This window comes from Pleurodeles waltl, chromosome 11 (genome assembly GCF_031143425.1).
Source record: "Pleurodeles waltl isolate 20211129_DDA chromosome 11, aPleWal1.hap1.20221129, whole genome shotgun sequence".
Lineage (NCBI taxonomy): Eukaryota > Metazoa > Chordata > Amphibia > Caudata > Salamandridae > Pleurodeles > Pleurodeles waltl.
Window position 1 is genome coordinate 243,312,497 of NC_090450.1, and position 21,541 is coordinate 243,334,037.

At 42.1% G+C, this 21,541-nt stretch overlaps 1 protein-coding gene across 1 annotated transcript in view; it reads right to left on the reverse strand.

The window, feature by feature from the left end:
- CUL3 (cullin 3) overlaps nt 1–21,541 on the reverse strand; it is a 335,007-nt gene that overhangs the window by 144,596 nt on the left and 168,870 nt on the right. Inside the window, exon 10 of the mRNA XM_069213488.1 lies at nt 10,685–10,792. Within this exon, the coding sequence (XP_069069589.1) occupies nt 10,685–10,792 (108 nt within the window). The remainder of the gene's footprint in view (nt 1–10,684; nt 10,793–21,541) is intronic.

Consider the following 21,541-nt stretch of genomic DNA (forward strand, 5'->3'; position numbering starts at 1 on the left):
CCACAAGGTTCTCCATGAACCACAACTTTGTACTAAATCTCACAGAATGCAACAGCACCATTGTATCTAAAAGCAGCCAACTGATTCTCCTACTTCAATGCTCATTCAGACCTATCATTCTGAACTTTACACAAGCAATACCAGCTGATCTGCTCTAAAAACTTTTAATACCTTTTTTGTATAAAAGCCTACTCGACAATCAGCAGCTTGAGGGGTTTCAGTGCAAACTACAGTGCTTGTATGTATGGCCATTTCTAAAGTGAAAACCTAGCTGATAAACCACCCCACACAACAGGATTCAAAATTTACAAAGAATAGGAACATTCTGCCCTCTAGTGGTAAAATGTCCTAATAGCCTTATATACCTCTGTAGCTGGGCTATACTGGTATCAAGGTCTCCCTCCCTTGATAAAGGCTGGTATAGCCCACTGGGGGGGGTATTAAAAGACTAATGGAAGACTCTAAATTGGTGAGATACACTGAGTAAACATTGTTTTCCGAGTGAGTTGGTGTTCAGTTCCTTTAATAACTGTAGAAGGGCTGGGGGAAGTTCTGATGTTGGTGGGAATGTTGTTCAAGATCCTGGCGCATAGATGAAGGCTTGGCTTTTATTTTTATCTTACTGCCAGTTTTTTGTTTCTAGTCGCGCACTATCCTGGTGTCTCATTGTCCATAAGAGGAAGTTATTTCATCTGCCAGGTAAGCAGATGATGCAGGCCTGGAGGTTCAGTCACTCATATTCGTTTAAGTAGGACTGAAATGGCAGGAAGCAGGTGATGACACAGGATGTTGGCAGATGTAGCCAGATGGATGCCAGAATCCAAACTCAAGCTCAATGATGGGAAACCAGAAGTAATGAGTGTAGGCAATTCTGCCCTTTCTAACTCTCCTACATTACTTCCAGAGGATCTTAAAATTCTCCCACCTCCTAAAGACCATGTAAAGAGCCTCGTTTTTGGCTTGACCCACATTTTACGATGGATTATCAATCCAAAAACTTCGCCTCATCCTGCTTTGGCCTCTTAAGAACCATGAGGAAAATTCTCCAACTTCTGCATTTCCTCGCCAGAAGACTTCTTATCCAGGCTTTGATATTGTCACGTCTGGATTATGGCAATTCCCTCTTTCTTAGTTCCCCTGGCTATGTCACAAGGAGACTACAGGTAGTGCAAAATGCAGCCGCTCGTCTACTTAAAAATACCCCTAGACATACATCGGCCAAACCTGCTTTCGCTTCTCCGCACTGGCTTCCTATAAAGCAGTGGATCAACTTTAAGACCCTATGTATGACTCATAAAGCCCTTTATAACAAGGGCCCCAAATGCCTCGGGCAACATATCTCATTTTATGTCCCAGCAAGACCCTTGAGGTACTCTGGTGCCCTGTTAGTTCGTATGTATGTATGTATGTATGTATGTATGTATGTATGTATGTGAGACGACGTGTGCCCAGGTCATGTAGCTACATCTGCAATGTGAGCTGTATGGAGGACTAGAGCGAATGTACTGATTGGAATGAATTGGAGGATTTGTTCTGCTGGTGTAAGCCTGCGTTAATCAGAGAAATGTGAGAAAGGTTTTTTTATGCTAGATGTATGTGGCATTTGTGTTTACAAGTTCTTGATGAGTGTTGTATGTGTTGTGGTGCAAGACAGACAAGGTACATGGGGTATATGGATTACTGGAGAGGCAGTGGTTCTGGGCATATGTCATTGTCCAGTCCTAATAAAGCTTAAATAGCCAATGCCCTTCTCCACAATGGACCTTCGCTGAAGACACCTGGGAAATGGGACATCCCATAGGAGTGAGAGGACTGTGGGGACTGGTAAAGAACAGGCTGATGAAGAGCCGCTGACGAGGTACTCTAGTTTCATGGCTGCAGAGGAGAGGGTTCTTGCTGGGGTGAACTAGTGGACTACTTTTGCACTGATTTGTGGGTTATAAACTTTTATTTACTGTGGTAGGGCTCTGGGATTCGCTGACTATGCCACTGGGGAGATACAAGGCAGGTTGCAGCAGGTCCCAAAATATCTTGGAGTTGCATGAGCTTATGAGATAAGTTGCTTTGTCCACTTCGGCAGTGCCAGGCAATTTTAACCTTCCATGTGTGGTGCTAAGGCTGTGAGGTATGATTATGGGGTCACATGGATGGTTACTCCACAGGTCACATAACCATCAGGCTGCAGATGATGGAGGGCAATCAGCTTCCATTTATAGTACTCTGCTGCACGTTCTTGGCTTCTCCGCTGCTGTAGAAAATGGCTTGCACACTTTCACACTCCCTCTCCCTGTCTCTTGCTCTAATTAAATCAGTTTCCCTTACTGTGGTTACATGTTTCTATCACGGTTTCACTCTCCTGGTCTTTCTCCTACTTCTCTCTCTCTGCAGCTCTCTAATTCTTTCTTTTAATTTCTCTTACGCTCTACCAAGCAGTCTTTCAAGCTTTTGCCTAACATTTCCCGTTCTTCTCTTCTCATTTGTGAAATTTAAAATACCAAGTATAGCTAAACAGATGTGTCGATAAGGCTAGCTTCACATTTTTTAAACTGTTCATAGGAGCATAATATGTTTTATATAAGCAACATATGGCATTCAGTTAAAACATACATATTCAGGAGTGTAGAATTCCTATAGTTCGATGCCCAGGTTATATTGTTTGGGGTCAAGGACAACAAGTTTTCATATTTGTTTTGTCCTTTGGAACGCAGGCCCAACCCTCTGCAGAACAAACCCTTTGGCAGCCAGTTTACAGTACCACACTATGGATCGGGGAAGGGCATTGTCTGAAGTTAAGGTAATATTTGTGTCCATGTTAATGTGGTTCAAACTTGTATTTATGGTTCATTAAGGCAAAGACTATTATTACGGTGAGCACTCTAAGGAAATATTGTAAGCTTGGACTGCACTACTGACAGAGGCCCAGTATAAACATGTGTACACATTTGCAAAATGAGGCACATTTAATGCTCCCAGAATGCTCTGATTAGATGTAAACACCTGTAGAAGCTTGAAAGCAAGATTGATGATTTTTTGCTTTCAAATATAATGTTCACGGGAAATGCAACTAGGAAAAAAAAATTTGCATCATTTAGTACGTGTTGATGCATGCTAGAATTTTAAAAAAATAATGGAATACCAGTGTAACAAGATTTTGGAAACATGAAAATAAACTAGCAATGACAAAGCCAATCTGTTCGACATTGGTGGACAGCCGTTTGGTTTTCTGAATGTGTGCCTTGTTTAGGCAAGGATTTTGTAAAATGTTATTGTTGTAGGAGCTGCCGGGCCCACATTATAACAAACACTGCTAAAAAGATTTTTTGGTCTCAAAAAGCACACATTGCCACAGTATTTCCTGACACTGAACAAAACTACTTTGGGTGCCGATATGCTCCTTGTAAAAGAGCAGAATGCTGTCACTCACATTGAAACCAGAGTTTTAATATGAAAGACACAAAAGTGTGCCCATGGAATATGCCCTTGCATTAGTACAGAGTTACACCTATCATTAATTCACAAAAGCAGGTCGTGAAATCGTACTCCTAGAAAATATTTGTGAACTGCATTTTAGCACAAGCAAACACGCTTGACTAGATTCGCTCAAGCAAAAATCTGTTGAGCATTTACAACACCACTTTTTTCCCCCCAACCCTGGAAGTTTGACTTTTGCCCTTTTCAGGTATAAATTTACAACTTTTGCCAGTATGGGTAAAGATTGCAGAAGAGCTCTAAATTACTATGTTTGCACCTACTCGAAAGGGCATTCCAACCCTGGAACTATTGCTTATCACACCTCCGGCCCCAATATGGAAAATGTCACTTACCCAGTGTACATCTGTTCGTGGCATTAGTCGCTGCAGATTCACATGCTGTGCACAGTCCGCCATCTGGTGTTGGGCTCGGAGTGTTACAAGTTGTTTTTCTTCGAAGAAGTCTTTCGAGTCACGAGACCGAGGGACTCCTCCCATTTCGACTCCATTGCGCATGGGCGTCGACTCCATCTTAGATTGTTTTGCCCGCAGAGGGTGAGGTAGGAGTTGTGTATGCTAGTAATAGTGCCCATGCAATGGAGTGAATGCGTATGTACATAATAAAGTTTTAAGTAATATATTTACAAATGTTTAAGATCTACTTCTAAACGGCTACAGGCTCCCGGGGAGGCGGGTGGGCGCATGTGAATCTGCAGCGACTAATGCCACGAACAGATGTACACTGGGTAAGTGACATTTTCCGTTCAATGGCATGTGTAGCTGCAGATACACATGCTGTGCATAGACTAGTAAGCAGTTATCTCCCCAAAAGCGGTGGTTCAGCCTGTAGGAGTTGAAGTAGTTTGAAATAATGTTCTTAATACAGCTTGACCTACTGTTGCTTGTTGTGCAGTTAGCACATCTACACAGTAGTGCTTGGTAAATGTATGAGGTGTAGACCATGTTGCTGCCTTACATATTTCGTTCATTGGAATATTTCCTAGAAAGGCCATGGTAGCACCTTTCTTTCTGGTTGAGTGTGCCTTTGGTGTAATAGGCAGTTCTCTTTTAGCTTTAAGATAGCAGGTTTGAATGCACTTAACTATCCATCTAGCAATGCCTTGTTTTGAAATTGGATTTCCTGTATGAGGTTTTTGAAAGGCGATAAATAATTGTTTTGTCTTTCGAATTAGTTTTGTTCTGTCAATGTAGTACATTAGTGCTCTTTTGATGTCTAATGTATGTAGTGCTCTTTCGGCTACCGAATCTGGCTGTGGGAAGAACACTGGTAATTCTACCGTTTGATTTAGGTGGAACGGTGAGATTACTTTTGGTAAAAATTTAGGATTGGTCCGTAGAACAACTTTATTTTTGTGTATTTGAATAAATGGTTCTTGAATGGTAAATGCTTGAATTTCACTCACACTTCTTAGAGATGTGATGGCAATTAAAAATGCAACTTTCCACGTTAAGTATTGCATTTCACAAGAGTGCATGGGCTCAAAAGGTGGACCCATGAGTCGTGTTAGGACAATGTTGAGGTTCCATGAAGGAACTGGTGGTGTTCTTGGTGGGATAATTCTCTTTAGGCCTTCCATAAACGCCTTTATGACTGGTATCCTAAACAATGAAATTGAGTGCGTAATTTGTAGGTAAGCAGAAATTGCCGTAAGATGTATTTTAATGGAAGAGAAAGCTAGGTTAGATTTTTGCAAATGTAGTAAGTATCCTACTATTTCTTTTGCAGATGCGTGTAAAGGTTGAATTTGATTATTATGGCAGTAATAAACAAATCTTTTCCACTTATTTGCATAGCAGTGTCTAGTGGTAGGTTTTCTAGCTTGTTTTATGACCTCCATACATTCCTGTGTGAGGTCTAAGTGCCCGAATTCTAGGATTTCAGGAGCCAAATTGCTAGATTCAACGATGCTGGATTTGGATGTCGGATCTGTTGTTTGTGTTGTGTTAACAGATCTGGTCTGTTGGGTAGTTTGACATGAGGTACTACTGAAAGGTCTAGTAGTGTTGTGTACCAAGGTTGCCTTGCCCATGTTGGTGCTATTAGTATGAGTTTGAGTTTGTTTTGACTCAACCTGTTTACTAGATATGGAAGGAGAGGGGGGAAAAGCGTACGCAAATATCCCTGACCAGTTCATCCATAGAGCATTGCCTTGGGATTGATCTTGTGGGTACCTGGATGCGAAGTTTTGGCATTTTGAGTTTTCTTTTGTTGCAAATAGATCTATTTGAGGTGTTCCCCAAATTTGAAAGTAATTGTTTAGTATTTGGGGGTGAATTTCCCATTCGTGGGTTTGTTGGTGATCTCGAGAGAGATTGTCTGCCAACTGGTTCTGAATCCCTGGAATAAATTGTGCTATTAGGCGAATGTGGTTGTGAATCGCCCAATGCCATATTTTTTGTGTTAGGAGGCACAACTGTGTTGAGTGTGTCCCTCCTTGTTTGTTTAGATAATACATTGTTGTCATGTTGTCTGTTTTGACAAGAATGTATTTTTGGGTTATCATGGGTTGAAATGCTTTCAGCGCTAGAAATACTGCTAACAGTTCTAAGTGATATATGTGAAACTGCCTCTGATGTATGTCCCATTGTCCTTGGATGCTGTGTTGATTGAGGTGTGGTCCCCACCCTGTCATGGAAGCATCCGTCGTTATGACGTATTGTGGCACTGGGTCTTGGAAAGGCCGCCCTCGGTTTAAATTTGTACTGTTCCACCATAGAAGCGAGATGTATGTTTGCGGTCTATCAACACCAGATCTAGAAGTTGACCCTGTGCTTGTGACCATTGTGATGCTAGGCACTGTTGTAAGGGCCGCATGTGCAATCTTGCGTTTGGGACAATGGCTATGCATGAAGACATCATGCCTAGGAGTTTCATTACCATTTTGACTTGTATCTTTTGTGTTGGATACATGGCCTCTATTACCTTGTGAAATGTTTTAACCCTTTGTGGACTTGGAGTGGCAATCCCTTTTGCTGCGTTGATTGTCGCTCCTAAGTATTGCTGTGTTTGACACGGCAAAAGGTGTGACTTCGCGTAGTTGATCGAGAAACCTAGCCTGTGAAGGGTCTGTATGACGTAGTTTGTGTGCTGTGAACATTGTCTCAGCGTGTTGGTTTTGATTAACCAGTCGTCTAAGTACGGGAACACATGTATTTGCTGCCTTCTGATATGTGCAGCTACTACTGCCAGGCATTTTGTAAAAACTCTTGGCGCAGTTGTTATTCCGAATGGCAACACTTTGAATTGGTAATGTATTCCTTGGAATACGAACCTTAGGTATTTCCTGTGTGAAGGATGTATTGGTATATGGAAATACGCATCTTTTAGGTCTAATGTTGTCATGTAATCTTGCTGTTTGAGCAGTGGGATTACGTCTTGTAACGTGACCATGTGAAAGTGGTCTGATTTGATGTAGGTATTTAGTATTCTGAGATCTAGTATTGGTCTCAGAGTTTTGTCCTTTTTGGGTATTAGAAAGTACAGTGAGTAAACTCCTGTGTTTTTTTTCTAGATTTGGCACTAATTCTATTGCGTCCTTTTGCAGCAATGCTTGAACTTCTAGTCCTAGAAGATCTATATGTTGTTTTGACATATTGTGTGTTTTCGGTGGGACGTTTGGAGGGAATTGGTGAAATTCTATGCAATAACCATGCTGGATAATTGCTAAGACCCAGGTGTCTGTTGTTATTTCCTCCCAAAGTTTGTAAAATTGGCTTAGTCTTCCCCCCACAGGTGTTATGTGATGGGGTTGTGTGACTTGTGAGTCACTGTTTATTTTGAGGAGTTTTGGGGCCTTGGAATTTCTCGATTTCTTGGGAATTGGCCCCCTCTATATTGCCCCCGAAAACCTCCCCTCTGATATTGACCCTGGTAAGTAGGCCTTGTTTGTGAGGTTGTGGTTTCTGTGGGTTGACCTCGAAACCCTCCCCTAAAAGGTGTTTTTCGAAATGTGCCTCTGCTCTGCGGGGAGTAGAGTGCGCCCATGGCTTTGGCTGTATCGGTGTCTTTTTTGAGTTTCTCAATGGCAGTGTCTACTTCCGGCCCAAACAATTGCTGTTCATTAAATGGCATATTGAGCACAGCTTGTTGGATTTCCGGCTTGAACCCTGAAGTGCGCAGCCATGCGTGCCTTCGTATCGTGATTGCAGTGTTTATTGTCCTTGCAGCTGTATCTGCTGCATCCATGGAAGACCGTATCTGATTATTTGAGATACTTTGTCCCTCTTCTACCACCTGTTGCGCTCTTTTTTGGAACTCCTTGGGTAAGTGTTCGATGAAATGTTGCATTTCATCCCAATGAGCTCTGTCGTATCTTGCCAAAAGTGCTTGTGAATTGGAAATTCGCCATTGATTTGCTGCTTGTGCTGCAACCCTTTTTCCCGCAGCATCAAATTTGCGGCTCTCTTTGTCTGGAGGTGGTGTGTCTCCTGAGGTATGAGAGTTGGCTCTCTTACGAGCTGCCCCGACAACTACTGAGTCTGGTGTTAGTTGTGTTGTAATATAGATTGGATCTGTTGGCGGTGGCTTGTACTTTTTCTCCACCCTTGGAGTTATGGCTCTGCCTTTAACTGGATCCTGAAATATTTGTTTTGAATGTCTTAGCATTCCTGGGAGCATGGGAAGGCTTTGGTACTGGCTATGGGTGGAGGATAGGGTGTTAAACAGAAAGTCATCCTCAATTGGTTCAGAATGTAAGGTGACGTGAAATTCGGCTGCCCCTGCGACCACCTGTGTGTAGGATGTACTGTCCTCAGGTGGTGACGGTTTTGTGGGGTAGGAGTCTGGGCTGTTGTCAGACACTGGAGCATCGTAAAGGTCCCATGCATCGGGAACATCCTGACTCATTGTAGTATGAGCTGGTGAGTGCATCAGTGGTGGAGTTGTTGCTGGTGATGCATGTGTTGATGGTGGTGGAGACGGTGGCGGGGTTGTTTTCCTTGCCACTTTTGCCTGTGGTTGCTTGTCCTTTTGTTGAAAGGCAAGTTTTCTTTTTATATTGATTGGGGGAAGAGTGGTTATCTTCCCTGTGTCCTCATGAATATGAAGCCTTCTTTGCGTGTAGTCAGGCTCTACAGCTTGAAGCTCCTCTCCAAATCTATGTAATTGGGAGGTTAATCCTTGTTCCTCTGTATAGGAACTAGTTTTCGGCTCCGAGGCTGGATGTTTCGGAACCGAAACCTTTTCGGAAGTCTTTTTAGGCTCCGAAGAAACCTTCTTTGTTTTCGGCGTGGTGTCTCGGTGCCGCTGTCTCTGTGCCGAAGTTTCTCGGAGCCGCTGTCTCGGCTCCGAGGTTGCTGTGTGGCGGTATCTCGACCGGAGTCGGATGACTTCGACACCAGCATGCCCTTTTTCGGTGCCTTGGATCGGTCACCTAGTTTTCGGGTTAAGCCATGGCCTGTTGGCGGTGGCGTCCCCTGGGCTTTTGTGGACTTCTCGTGAGTCTTGATTTTCGACGTCTTACTCACGGTTTGGTGTGTTTCTTCGGCGTCGAGTTCTTCAGAATCCGACTCGCGGATGGAGAAAGATTCTTCTTCCTCCTCGAAACGTTCTTGACCGGTCGGTGTGGACGCCATTTGTAGTCTCCTGGCTCTTCGGTCTCTCAGCGTCTTCCTCGACCGAAACGCTCGACAGGCTTCACAAGTATCCTCCTTGTGCTTGGGGGACAAGCACAAGTTACAGACCAGATGCTGTTCCGTATACGGATACTTGTTATGGCATTTTGGGCAGAAGCGGAATGGGGTCCGTTCCATCAGCCTTGAAGTCGCATGTGGCCGGGCCGACCAGGTTCCAACGGGGGAATCGAAAAAACCCTGAAGGGCCACCGGAGCTCTTCAAAATTCGGTGTCGATTTGTTCTAACTAACCCGATACCGAACGCAAACAATACCGACGATTTTTTCTGAGATTCTAACTAACTTTCCGACCCGAAACACGGAGCGAAAAGGAACACGTCCGAACCCGATGGCGGAAAAAAAACAATCTAAGATGGAGTCGAAGCCCATGCGCAATGGAGTCGAAATGGGAGGAGTCCCTCGGGCTCGTGACTCGAAAAGACTTCTTCGAAGAAAAACAACTTGTAACACTCCGAGCCCAACACCAGATGGCGGACTGTGCACAGCATGTGAATCTGCAGCTACACATGCCGTCGAACATATATATATATATTTGAGGCAAAATGGCAAAATAAAGGAATTACTAGCATTAAAACCCTACTATACTTTGAGCCACGGCATAATCAGAGAGGGTATTATTAGAGCTCTTTTGTAATGAGATTTCTGCCATAAGTTGTTGCCGCACTACTGGGCACCAAAGGGACAAGTGGATATATTTTTTTACCGGACCAGTAGATTTATGAAGCAACGCATCCCATGGATAAGTAGATATTTTATTAAATTCCACACCCCTGTAAATGCACAAAACATAAAAAACGAATGTATACAAATTAACATTCAATACAAAACCATAAAGCAGACCATGGTTGGCCCTCATTTCTTACAGTACTCCAAAATACTGGAAAAAAAATGCTGCTAATTCAAAACCAAATTTCGACATTACTCCCCCCAAACCAAGGAGGGGTTGCCTTTCATCATGCAACCACTTGAACGCCCAAAATGCCCAACAATGTCTATCCATCACCAGTCCTTTAGTCTTAAAGATACTGTACAGAACAGCACACCTTCTGAAATACAGAAACCTCAACCTTTTAGCAAAGGCTCAGTACCACCTGCCTGCCAAATTTGGATTGCAGGCAACGTGGTTGAATTTGTCAAGCATGGAAGACGACTTAAGAGTGGTAAGACCCAGTAAGTACTATGTGGAAAAACTATAATGTGGAACTTCCTGTGTCTTCATTAAAAAGAACTCCGACTTTCTATTAAGTACATAGAAACTTAAGACTGAGCTATTCCTGGAGCTTTCCGATTGCCATAAAACAACAGTACCTGTACAACGTCTAAGCCCGCCTACTTCCTTTGATGTCACTTTTTTGCTTCTCCCTGTCATAACTAGGGGTATTATTTTCTTGTTTCAAACGCAGTTTTTCACTTGTATGGTGACACATAATGCTATAAACAAAATTAATGTATACATTCAAATCTACAGGCAGAATTTTTAAGCAAAAAACAACTGCTGAATCCCCTGTCCTATACAACCTCAAAAGCAATACACAAAATTAACAGAAAGAACATATGTACCCCAGTGGTCTGAAGATGCTGTCTAAATTCATCCATAGTGGTATTTGATATACTCATGTCTCTGAACATTCCTTCCAGTTTAGAAGTGAACTGGCAGCCACATTCAGTCTGTAAAAAAAAATGATGCATAGCACATTGGAATATTGTTGAAATAACTTCATGCTGCGGTACATTTATTGCCGAATGCTCTAAATCACATTATCTAAACTGTCGGTCTAAGAGAGAAATATGCATAAATAACTTTTCTAGAAAACAAATACATAAACTTTAGAGACTGGAGCTAAATTAACTAATTTTCCGAAGGCAATATTATGAAATTAATGTTTCCTCTGCCCAAAGTTTTAACTTAAAATATACAATTTTAAAGCAGGAAATAAAAGTATATAAATTATCGTTTCCTACTGACTGGAGAAATTATAATCCAAACAGGTATCTGTTGTTTTGAAAAGGAAACGTAAACTGGGTCCCCAATGGTAGTGAAGAGTAATGGTGAAGAGTGCAAAATCAAATATTCCATTCTGCACCAGCAATTGCTGAAGTGGCTGGTTAAACTAAAGAGAGCAGCAATCATTGAAGCACTGGAAAGAAATGCAAAACCTGTTAACATGTGTTTAGAATTAAACTGCAAAAAAGTCCCCATATGCTGCTCTCAGATTTGTCAAGATATTAAAGGCTTTTCCCCAAAAACACTAACCAGCAAATTCTGGTTCAGGTGGACTGAATCCATGCTATATTTTCAGGACAGCCACTAGCTACACTATGTAAATGTTTTCTATTTGGATTAATCAACTGAAAATATTTTCTGTGGCTAGCTTCAAAATCCCCTTGTGCACCTTGTGAAATGTAAACTAACAAAATAAACAAAAAAGTTACACCCCCTCCTCCACATACAAAAGTTACTTACCTTCAGTAATGCTCTTTCTGGTGGATACAATATCTGCCCTCCAGACCACCACTGCAAATCAGGCACCTTATTTCCCCGGTGGCACAAGGGGCGAGTCAGGCTTTGTCTCAGGCGAGGTGTCAAGCCCGCTAGCATTCTACAAATCAAGGTGTAAGCACCATCACTATGAAAATGGGGAGAAGAGGTCGTAGTAAGCCATCCCCATCATTTCTATCATCGTCAACATCCTGGGATGCCTGCTGCTCCGGGTATAGGATCAGAGTCAGAACCAAAAAATAATGTAGCTTTCCCTAGTAGCTGAAACGTAGCAGAGGCACAGGACTACAGTCAGGGTGCATGGTGACTGGTTGTGCTTTTGCAATTTCATAGCGCAACATCAGGCAGTGTGACCTGAAGTTGGCTCAAGGTTCAAAATCAGCACCAGATTATCTTTCGAGACAGGAATCAGTACCGGCATAGCAGTAACTGGAGAGGGTTTTGGGGCTGTACTGTGGTCAGTACAAGCCCAGTAACGGGTCCTGGGTGGAGAGTCAGCAATGGGGGTGGGGGTGATTGATGAGTGTTGGGGGAGAATGGGGACTAAACACTTGCCAGTAGTAACCCACGTGGAAACTGATCCAACGTGTGACGGTCCCATGGTGCTACATGAATAACTTAGCAATTGTTCCCCCCTTCCTGGACTTGTTGATGCACCCTGCTTAACGGGTCTGCAAAATCGCTGTTCAACCCTGGCACGTGCTCTGCTAGAAGCAGAATGTGAACCTAAACGGCATATTGCCAAATCACTGCAAAAAGTCTCATCCCAAGAGTGAGGAGTACCTGGTAATAGCCACTTGCAGTTAAGGGACCCGAGAAGAATGTGCTGGGTTCTGGGTTCCACCAACACTTGATCTTCCCATTCACCCTCTGCTTGTGACCATTGCCTCGCCAGACACTCTTAGAGAGGATGTACGTGGTAATCGTGCATGCTGCACAACTGCTTTGCATGAAACAATTATCCCTACCAGTTTCATTATAGTCATCGATATAATAGGACCTGGTGTCTAAAAAAAATATAACTGCAGTTTTGGAACACCATCACCCTCTCTTGGTTTGGGTGGGCTTTACTTGTGAAGGAGTTTCAACACAGCCACTCTCAAAACCACAGTGAGTTAGTTCAAAGCTGAATCCCGCATGTCACCGATGTAGTAGCAAATGTTTCAGCAGCAGGGGCAGAATTTTTGATGACTGGCACAGAAGACTGACTGAGCTGGAACAGCAACATCCAAAGCAGACGGTGGAGAAGAAAAAACTACCTGAGGTGCAGTCTTTCTCCCGGCACATTGTGGGCTAATGGAGGAGTTACAAGAAATGTCATGACCAAACCTTTTTCAAAGAAAAACAATGTGTAAACGTCTGTGACCAACACTAGATGGCATGAGTATGGAAAGAATATTTCTACAACCATGTCTCCAGTGCCACATGCTATGAACATCACATTATTTTTTACTAATCATCCAACACTTTGAGCTCCATGTGGATAAGCTAGGGTCTTCAGGCACAGCAGCTATGTAGGATGATGATATGAAAGACTCCACTGCCAGAAAAATCACACATGCAGGGAAGTACTTGAAATTAATCTTTCCTATGCAATGAAATAGATTAGCAAGCAGCATTTACCTGGGCTCATGATAAATTAATGAGTAAGATGGAAAAATACATTTAAGTGGAACAATTCCTCAGAACCAATTGAGTTTGTCACTAAATAACTAGAATAAATTGATAAACGACCGCTTTAATTTCAGTATATACGAAACTGGTTAATTGAAATTTAAAGGTTTCTGAATACATAGGCAACCCCAGTACTCCGACCGAAGATGTCAATATATGAAAGATGTCTTTATGAACTTGAGCTGGGTTCTCAAAAACAGATTGGAAAATTAGCTGTAAATTACATTAATATCTAGTGTCTTGCTAAAGCAACACCAAATCTATGATCTGCCCCCAAAAACCTAAATTATAGGCATTGCAAACACATCTAGAAGGTAGGAATATTAATGATAATTATGAAATATTGCACTATTTTCTCAGAGGCAAGCACGTTCACAGGAGAGATACCTAACCATTTTTCGGAATTGAAAAACTGCTCCTAACTTAACTTGTAAAGATTAATATTTTAGTCCTAACAGGAATAAACCAATGGTGCAGATATGCATGAAACTGATAAATTAACTTCTTAAAAGAACAGTCAGAAACGTTTTTTCATATTTTTAGCCAGATGTTCCCTGTTTGGAAGTAGCCTGCCTTATCCAAGTAGTGTCATGCAGCTAGAGGGGTGACTAATTGTTTTAATTCAGGACTAAGCTAACAAAGGTAGAAACCCTCGATTGAGTGGCAAGATTATGTTGTTGTTACGGGATAACAGACGAGATTCAACTGCAACTCTGTGCAGGGCTTAATCACCATCTGCAGCAGCACTGGGTACCAAACTGTCCTGGCACACAATGAGAGAATGAGGATGAGCAGACATTTAAGATGCTCAAATCTGCTGAAAACCCTGAATCATCTGGATGGGCAGTAAAAACTGGAATTATCCAACGGACTAAGCGATAAAATATACTTATCCCGCTCAGTTTGTTTGAGGCAACTTATGAAGGTAAACAGTTGGCATTTCAAGTTTTCCTCTATTACATAAATAATCTTCAATCTCAAACAAGCCTTCTGCAGGTAACCTTGATTGAATTTTCACTCATGATAGCCCTTCACCAAAGTCTTTACTTGCAGCATCTGCAGATGTGACTGATGGACTCTTATTCTTAGTGCCCATTTCCGCAGGGAATGTGTTACTTTGAAAATAGTGGTGTTGTCTAATGTTTCCAAATATTCAGATGTTATATATGGATGTGACGTTTCCATCATTATTAGCACTTTTTTCTCCAGCATCGATGGAAAAACGAATGGAGAGAAACACACAACTCAAGGACGTTGATGTTAAGTCTTTTATTCTTGGACCAGAGCCCCTTCACTGTCCGTTCTTGAAGGTGATTTCTTATCTGGAAAGTAAGGCATGAGTTACCATAGTGAACTGAGGCTTCGAGGAAATAAGAGGGCAACTCTAAAGACTGTTAGCATTGTGCCAACAATCAAACACTTGATTATACCTTGAGGTTTCCAGAATCACGGTTTCTTAATGGTGAACAACCATGCTTCAGTGCTGGCTCGATGGTGCTCGCCCCAACCTGCAAATAAGAATCTATACAATTCACAAGAACATAATTCTTAAGTGAGTTTAGAAACTCCTTCAAGTTGGAGAGAAGAGTGATGAATTCTGCTCCAAAGAATTGCAATTGGTTTAATGAATTAAGAATTTAATCTTATGGATTTCTTGAAGGGTCTTGTTTCTTTTTTTTTTTTTTTTTACAGCAAACTTGTTTTGATGACTGTCAGGCTCTGAGATAAAACTGAAATCAGAGATTCATTTTCATAAGAGTTGACATAATTATATTTTAAATTTCAATGAGATATCACTGAGGTTAGATATTGTGTGAACATACTTGAAGATTATCAGAAACAAATGCCTACAAATGAAAATGTAGAAATAAATGCTCTGTGTTTAGATGCATTCGGCTGTATAAATAGCTGCCTCATAAACGATGCAAAGGATGTGATCTTGCTTGTGTTGAGGGATAAGGTCTCTAGAGTTGCAAAGGAGATCTTCAACCTGTGTGTGCTTAGTCATCTAAGGTTCACAATTAGCTTCTTTCCTTATGATTTATTTCTTCTTTCGAAATAGTAGTTTAAAGCCCTTAGTTTAATGAAACTTCTTCCATTACTAGCTTTTTGCTAGAGATACCACAGATATTCAATCTTTTGTACCCCCTCAGAAGAACTTGTGAAGATTCTCTTAGAACTGTCCAATATTTCAGTTTTGAAGTTCTCCTGAGGACCATTTGTCTGATATTAGATTCTGTCAGTCTTTCACTGAGTACCAGTATTTGCTCCAATTACAGCATAAAGATTCTGAGGAAGGCATAATTTTATGATAGTTTTGTTTAAATATTTGGGACTTGCTGTGATGCATATATTTTAGACTCCTGTACAATTTTGTACAAACAAATCTGTCCTTGTTGCTAGCAAGAAGATGAACTAGGTGAATGATACTACTCTTATCCTGGAGGACATATCTAGTATGTGCATTTCTTGCTTTACTTCAGCACCCACTGAAAGACAAACAATTTTTAACTCTCTCTGAACAAGTATGGTCATGGCTTTGGTCACTGCAGCACGCAATCTCATAGTGGGAAAGCCAATCTAAGTTACTTTGAACAGTTAGACACAATGGGCATGATCAGTATCATTATCTGAATATTCAATCTGATGAAGGTATACTTTAGTCAGATCTGACTCCTTAGAACTGTGATATGGTGCTTGCTTCGGCAAGATCCACTGATGGCTCACAGGTTTACATACCATATATCTGACCATTTATCACAATGCCTTTTAATTGATGTTGTTGGCTTTAAAGACGTAAAGGAGTAAGGGTTTTTATCATTTGACACCCTGCCTTCATACTTCGAAGTTAGATCTGAGAGAGTTGTTGGGTCCAACTATCAATGAAGCTTCAGTATTAATCATCAACAATCCCCCACCCCCAACCGTTCTCGTTACCGATTCAAGGTCAGGAGCCAGAAAAAAAAAAGTTCAGAGGTTTTTGATTCGCACTAATGTTAGTGAGAGCAGCAGTATGAACCACTGTCAATGCTGGTTATAAGGCACAGCTACCTGTATTATACTTTGCCTGACTTCACAGTGAAGACAGCAGTTGAGAAAGGTGCATTAAATAAATAGCTGATGAAGGGCAGTCTATTTGCCTGCTGCTTATCATTGTTCACCTATGATAAATGCATTGTTTATCTAGATCACAACCATGATAGGAGTGCTTGTGGCACATACAGTGGCATCATTGATCTTCCCATCACGTGGGCTCGATATCAAGGGCTTCGCCATCTTCATGGGGAGAGACCAACAATGAAAAATTCACTCAAAGAGGAATAACAAGGTACACCTAAACACACAGGGCAAGAACAGGCTACTAATCTAATTATTTACAGTACACCCAAATGTTATTAATATAAGAAGATTCTCGAATGCACCATGGGGCATAATCCAAATTTATGTAATTGTGCAAAATGTTATTCTTTTCCTGCTTCTTTGAGCATGGTTTAGTTTGTACACCCAAATAGAGTTTAATTAAATAAAGATAAACTTCCTTCATGTAATTTTTACAGATGAGTAATAAAGAGATTACTTACATTTGGTAATGCTCTTTTTGAGGGTTTATCTACGGGCAAATGTCTCACCTTTTGAATGTCCCCAGACTGGATCCATAGAGGTCTTCAGCAATGCTCCTTTAAGCCAGTAGACTATGTTGTGTGGCACCCATACTGCCCCAGAAGTGGCGCAGAGCGGCTTGTAAGTGGTTTCTTGCACCTATTTATTCCAATGGAGGCCTTCTAACTGCAGACCCCTCACCTTTGGAATAAATACCCTAGCAGTACCTTCCAAAGGTGGACGTTCTGGGGAGTTCACTCAAACCAAAACGTCCAGCAGAACCAAGAGGGCGAAGTAACCTTCACACCAGATCCGTGATTCAAGGCAGTAGTGCTTTGTGAGTGTACGCACCAAAGTCCATGTTGCAGGCTTGCAGGTGTCTAGAATCGGTACTCATCTTGTCAAAGATGTTGTAGCAGCCTTGGGTCTGGCGGAATGAGCCCACAGGCATTCAGGTCACCTTTCTTGGCCAGTCAGTAATAGACTTTAACACTCAAAACCACCCAAACTGTCCACCTCAACAGGGTCATCTTATGCACAGCGTTCTGTTTCTTTGCCCTAGAAAAACCTTTGAAGAGCTTAACATTCAAGTTATGGCTTTAGAGCACTGGTATGGTCATGAAAATGAAGCCTCTCCTGATCCTTTCAGTGGGATGAGGCAGCTTGGCCAAAGTAGAAGTGAGCAACGACCTTCAGTAGGAAGGCTCTCTTGTCCTTAGTACCAGTTTGTCCAGAAAGAAGGCAGTGTAGAAAGGATGGAATGGAAGCACCTGAGTTTACTAACTAAGAGTGCTGATGTTATGGCCATCAGGTAGATGGTCTTTAGTGTTAAGAGTCTTAAATGACAGCTGTGCATAGGCCTAAAGGATGTACACACGTTAAATGTCAAGACCAAGTTCAGATCCCCCTTGGGGCTTAACAAAGGGTTGTGGAAGAAAACATCCGAGTCACATTTTTTAAAAATGCATCACAATCTGTGATTTAAACAAAGACGTTTGTTAGGTAAACAAAGAAAGGCTCGACCAATAACCTTTCACTGAGCTTGCTGCAAGACCTTACTGGCTTCATTAAAGCAAAAACTAAAGAACATCAGAAAATCTAGCTTACAAGGTGTCAGTGTTTCAGGCACCACGACAGGCAACACATTTCTCCCACTGTGGATGAACTTTGTGGAAGAGCCTCTGGCTGCGAGGAAGACATACCACTGTGGCCAGCAATTAAAAAAACGAACACTCAGTTGCCATTCCTCAATATTGTGTGTTGCGACCCCCAGAGACCGAATCCGAACTAAAAACAGCATGTATCCTTGCAGCATGAATAACTCTGCTGGTAGCATTGTTGGGACAAAGGTGCTGGATTGAAACCTGGCCGTAAAACTGCTAGTTGCACTTTCATAATGTCCTAGTGTGGCATTGAGCTGGACTGGCACAACATCAGTTCAGGACCCAAGACTGGCATTGGATCATTGCTCGTCACTAGTGGAACTAGTACTGATGCCAGTATGCATGGAGCCGGCATGAACTAGGCATAATGAAAATGTCACTTACCCAGTGTACATCTGTTCGTGGCATCAGTCGCAGTAGATTCGCATGTTTTGCAATAGCTCGCCATCTGGTGTTGGGCCGGAGTGTTACAAGTTGTTTTTCTTCGAAGAAGTCTTTCGAGTCACGGGACCGAGTGACTCCTCCTTTTGTCTCCATTGCGCATGGGCGTCGACTCCATCTTCGATTGTTTTTCCCCGCAGAGGGTGAGGTAGGAGTTGAATTGTAGTAATAGTGCCCATGCAATGGAGTGACTAAGTATGCACCTATCTAAGGTTGAGATGATACATATATAAATAGTTGAAGGTAACTTCCAAACTGCTACAGGCTCCCGGGGAGGCGGGTGGGCACATACGAATCTACTGCGACTGATGCCACGAACAGATGTACACTGGGTAAGTGACATTTTCAGTTCGATGGCATCTGTCGCTGTAGATACGCATGTTTTGCATAGACTAGTAAGCAGTTATCTCCCCAAAAGCGGTGGATCAGCCTGTAGGAGTGGAAGTAGTCTGAAATAATGTTCTTAATACGGCTTGACCTACTGTGGCTTGTTGTGCGGATAACACGTCTACACAGTAGTGCTTGGTGAATGTGTGAGGCGTAGACCATGTGGCTGCCTTACATATTTCTTGCATTGGGATGTTTCCTAGAAAGGACATGGTAGCACCTTTCTTTCTGGTTGAGTGTGCCCTTGGTGTAATGGGCAGCTGTCGTTTAGCTTTAAGGTAGCAGATTTGGATGCATTTAACTATCCATCTGGCTATACCTTGTTTTGATATTGGGTTTCCTGCATGAGGTTTTTGAAATGCAATAAATAGTTGTTTAGTCTTTCTGATGTTCTTTGTTCTGTCAATGTAATACATCAATGCTCTTTTGACATCTAATGTATGTAGTGCCCTTTCAGCTACGGTATCTGGCTGTGGAAAGAACACTGGAAGTTCCACTGTTTGATTTAGATGGAACGGTGAAATAACCTTTGGCAAAAATTTAGGATTGGTCCTTAGGACAACCTTATTCTTGTGTAGTTGTATAAAAGGTTCCTGTATTGTAAACGCCTGAATCTCGCTTACTCTTCTTAGGGAAGTAATGGCGATGAGAAATGCCACCTTCCAGGTTAGGAACTGTATTTCGCAGGAGTGCATGGGTTCAAAAGGTGGACCCATAAGTCTAGTTAGGACAACATTTAGGTTCCATGAAGGAACAGGTGGTGTTCTTGGTGGTATAATTCTCCTAAGGCCCTCCATGAATGCTTTAATGACTGGTATCTTATATAGGGAAGTTGAATAGGTAGTCTGCAGGTATGCAGATATTGCTGCAAGGTGTATTTTAATGGAAGAGAAAGCCAGGTTAGATTTTTGTAAGTGAAGCAAGTAACCCACTACATGTTCTGGAGTTGTGTGTAATGGTTGTATTTGATTAATATGGCAGTAGCAAACAAACCTCTTCCATTTACTTGCATAGCAGTGCCTGGTGGATGGCCTTCTGGCTTGTTTTATGACTTCCATACATTCTTGGCTAAGTTGTAAGTGCCCGAATTCTAGGATTTCAGGAGCCAGATTGCTAGATTCAGCGATGCTGGATCTGGGTGTCTGATCTTTTGGTTGTGCTGTGTCAACAGATCTGGCCTGTTGGGCAATTTGATGCAGGGTACTACTGATAGGTCTAGCAGCGTTGTGTACCAGGGTTGCCTTGCCCAAGTTGGTGCTATTAATATGAGTTTGTTTTGACTGAGTTTGTTTACCAGGTAAGGAAGGAGAGGGAGAGGAGGAAAAGCGTAGGCAAATATCCCTGACCAGTTCATCCATAGGGCATTGCCTTGGGACTGTTTGTGTGGGTATCTGGATGCGAAGTTTTGGCATTTTGCGTTCTCCTTTGTCGCAAACAAGTCTATCTGAGGTGTTCCCCAGAGTTTGAAATAAGTGTTCAGAATTTGGGGGTGAATTTCCCATTCGTGGACCTGTTGGTGATCTCGAGAGAGATTGTCTGCGAGTTGATTTTGGATCCCTGGTATAAATTGTGCTATTAGGCGAATTTGGTTGTGAATTGCCCAACGCCAAATCTTTTGTGCTAGCAGGCTTAACTGCGTAGAGTGCGTCCCCCCTTGCTTGTTTAGATAATACATTGTTGTCATGTTGTCTGTTTTGACGAGAATGTATTTGTGAACTATTATTGGTTGGAAAGCTTTTAGTGCTTGAAAAACTGCTAGAAGTTCTAGGTGATTTATATGCAGTTTTGTTTGATGTACGTTCCATTGTCCTTGTATGCTGTGTTGATCGAGGTGTGCTCCCCACCCTGTCATGGAAGCATCTGTTGTTATTACGTATTGTGGCACTGGGTCTTGGAAAGGCAGCCCTTTGTTTAAATTTATGTTGTTCCACCACAGAAGCGAGAGGTAAGTTTGGCGGTCTATTAACACCAGATCTAGAAGGTGACCCTGTGCTTGTGACCATTGTGATGCTAGGCACTGTTGTAAGGGCCTCATGTGCAGTCTTGCGTTTGGGACAATGGCTATGCATGAAGACATCATGCCTAGGAGTTGTAGTACCATCTTTGCTTGTGTCCTTTGTGTTGGATACATGCGTTGTATGATGGTGTTGAAATTTTGAATTCTTTGTGGACTTGGAGTGGCTACTCCTTTTGATGTGTCTATTATGGCTCCCAGGTATTGTTGTACCTTGCGCGGCAGAATTTTGGATTTTGTGAAATTGACGGTGAACCCTAGTTTGAAGAGGGTTTGTATGATATGATTTGTGTGATTTGAGCACTCTATTAACGAATGGGCCTTGATTAGTCAGTCGTCTAGATATGGGAACACATGTATTTGCTGCCTTCTTATGTGTGCAGCGACTACCGCTAGACATTTGGTAAAGACTCTTGGTGCGGTTGTTAATCCGAAAGGCAGTACCTTGAATTGGTAATGTATTCCCTTGAATACAAACCTTAGGTATTTCCTGTGCGATGGGTGTATTGGTATATGGAAATAAGCATCCTTGAGGTCTAAAGTTGCCATGTAGTCGTGTAGTTTTAGCAATGGCAATACTTCTTGTAGTGTGACCATGTGAAAGTGGTCTGATTTGATGAAAGTGTGAACTACTCTGA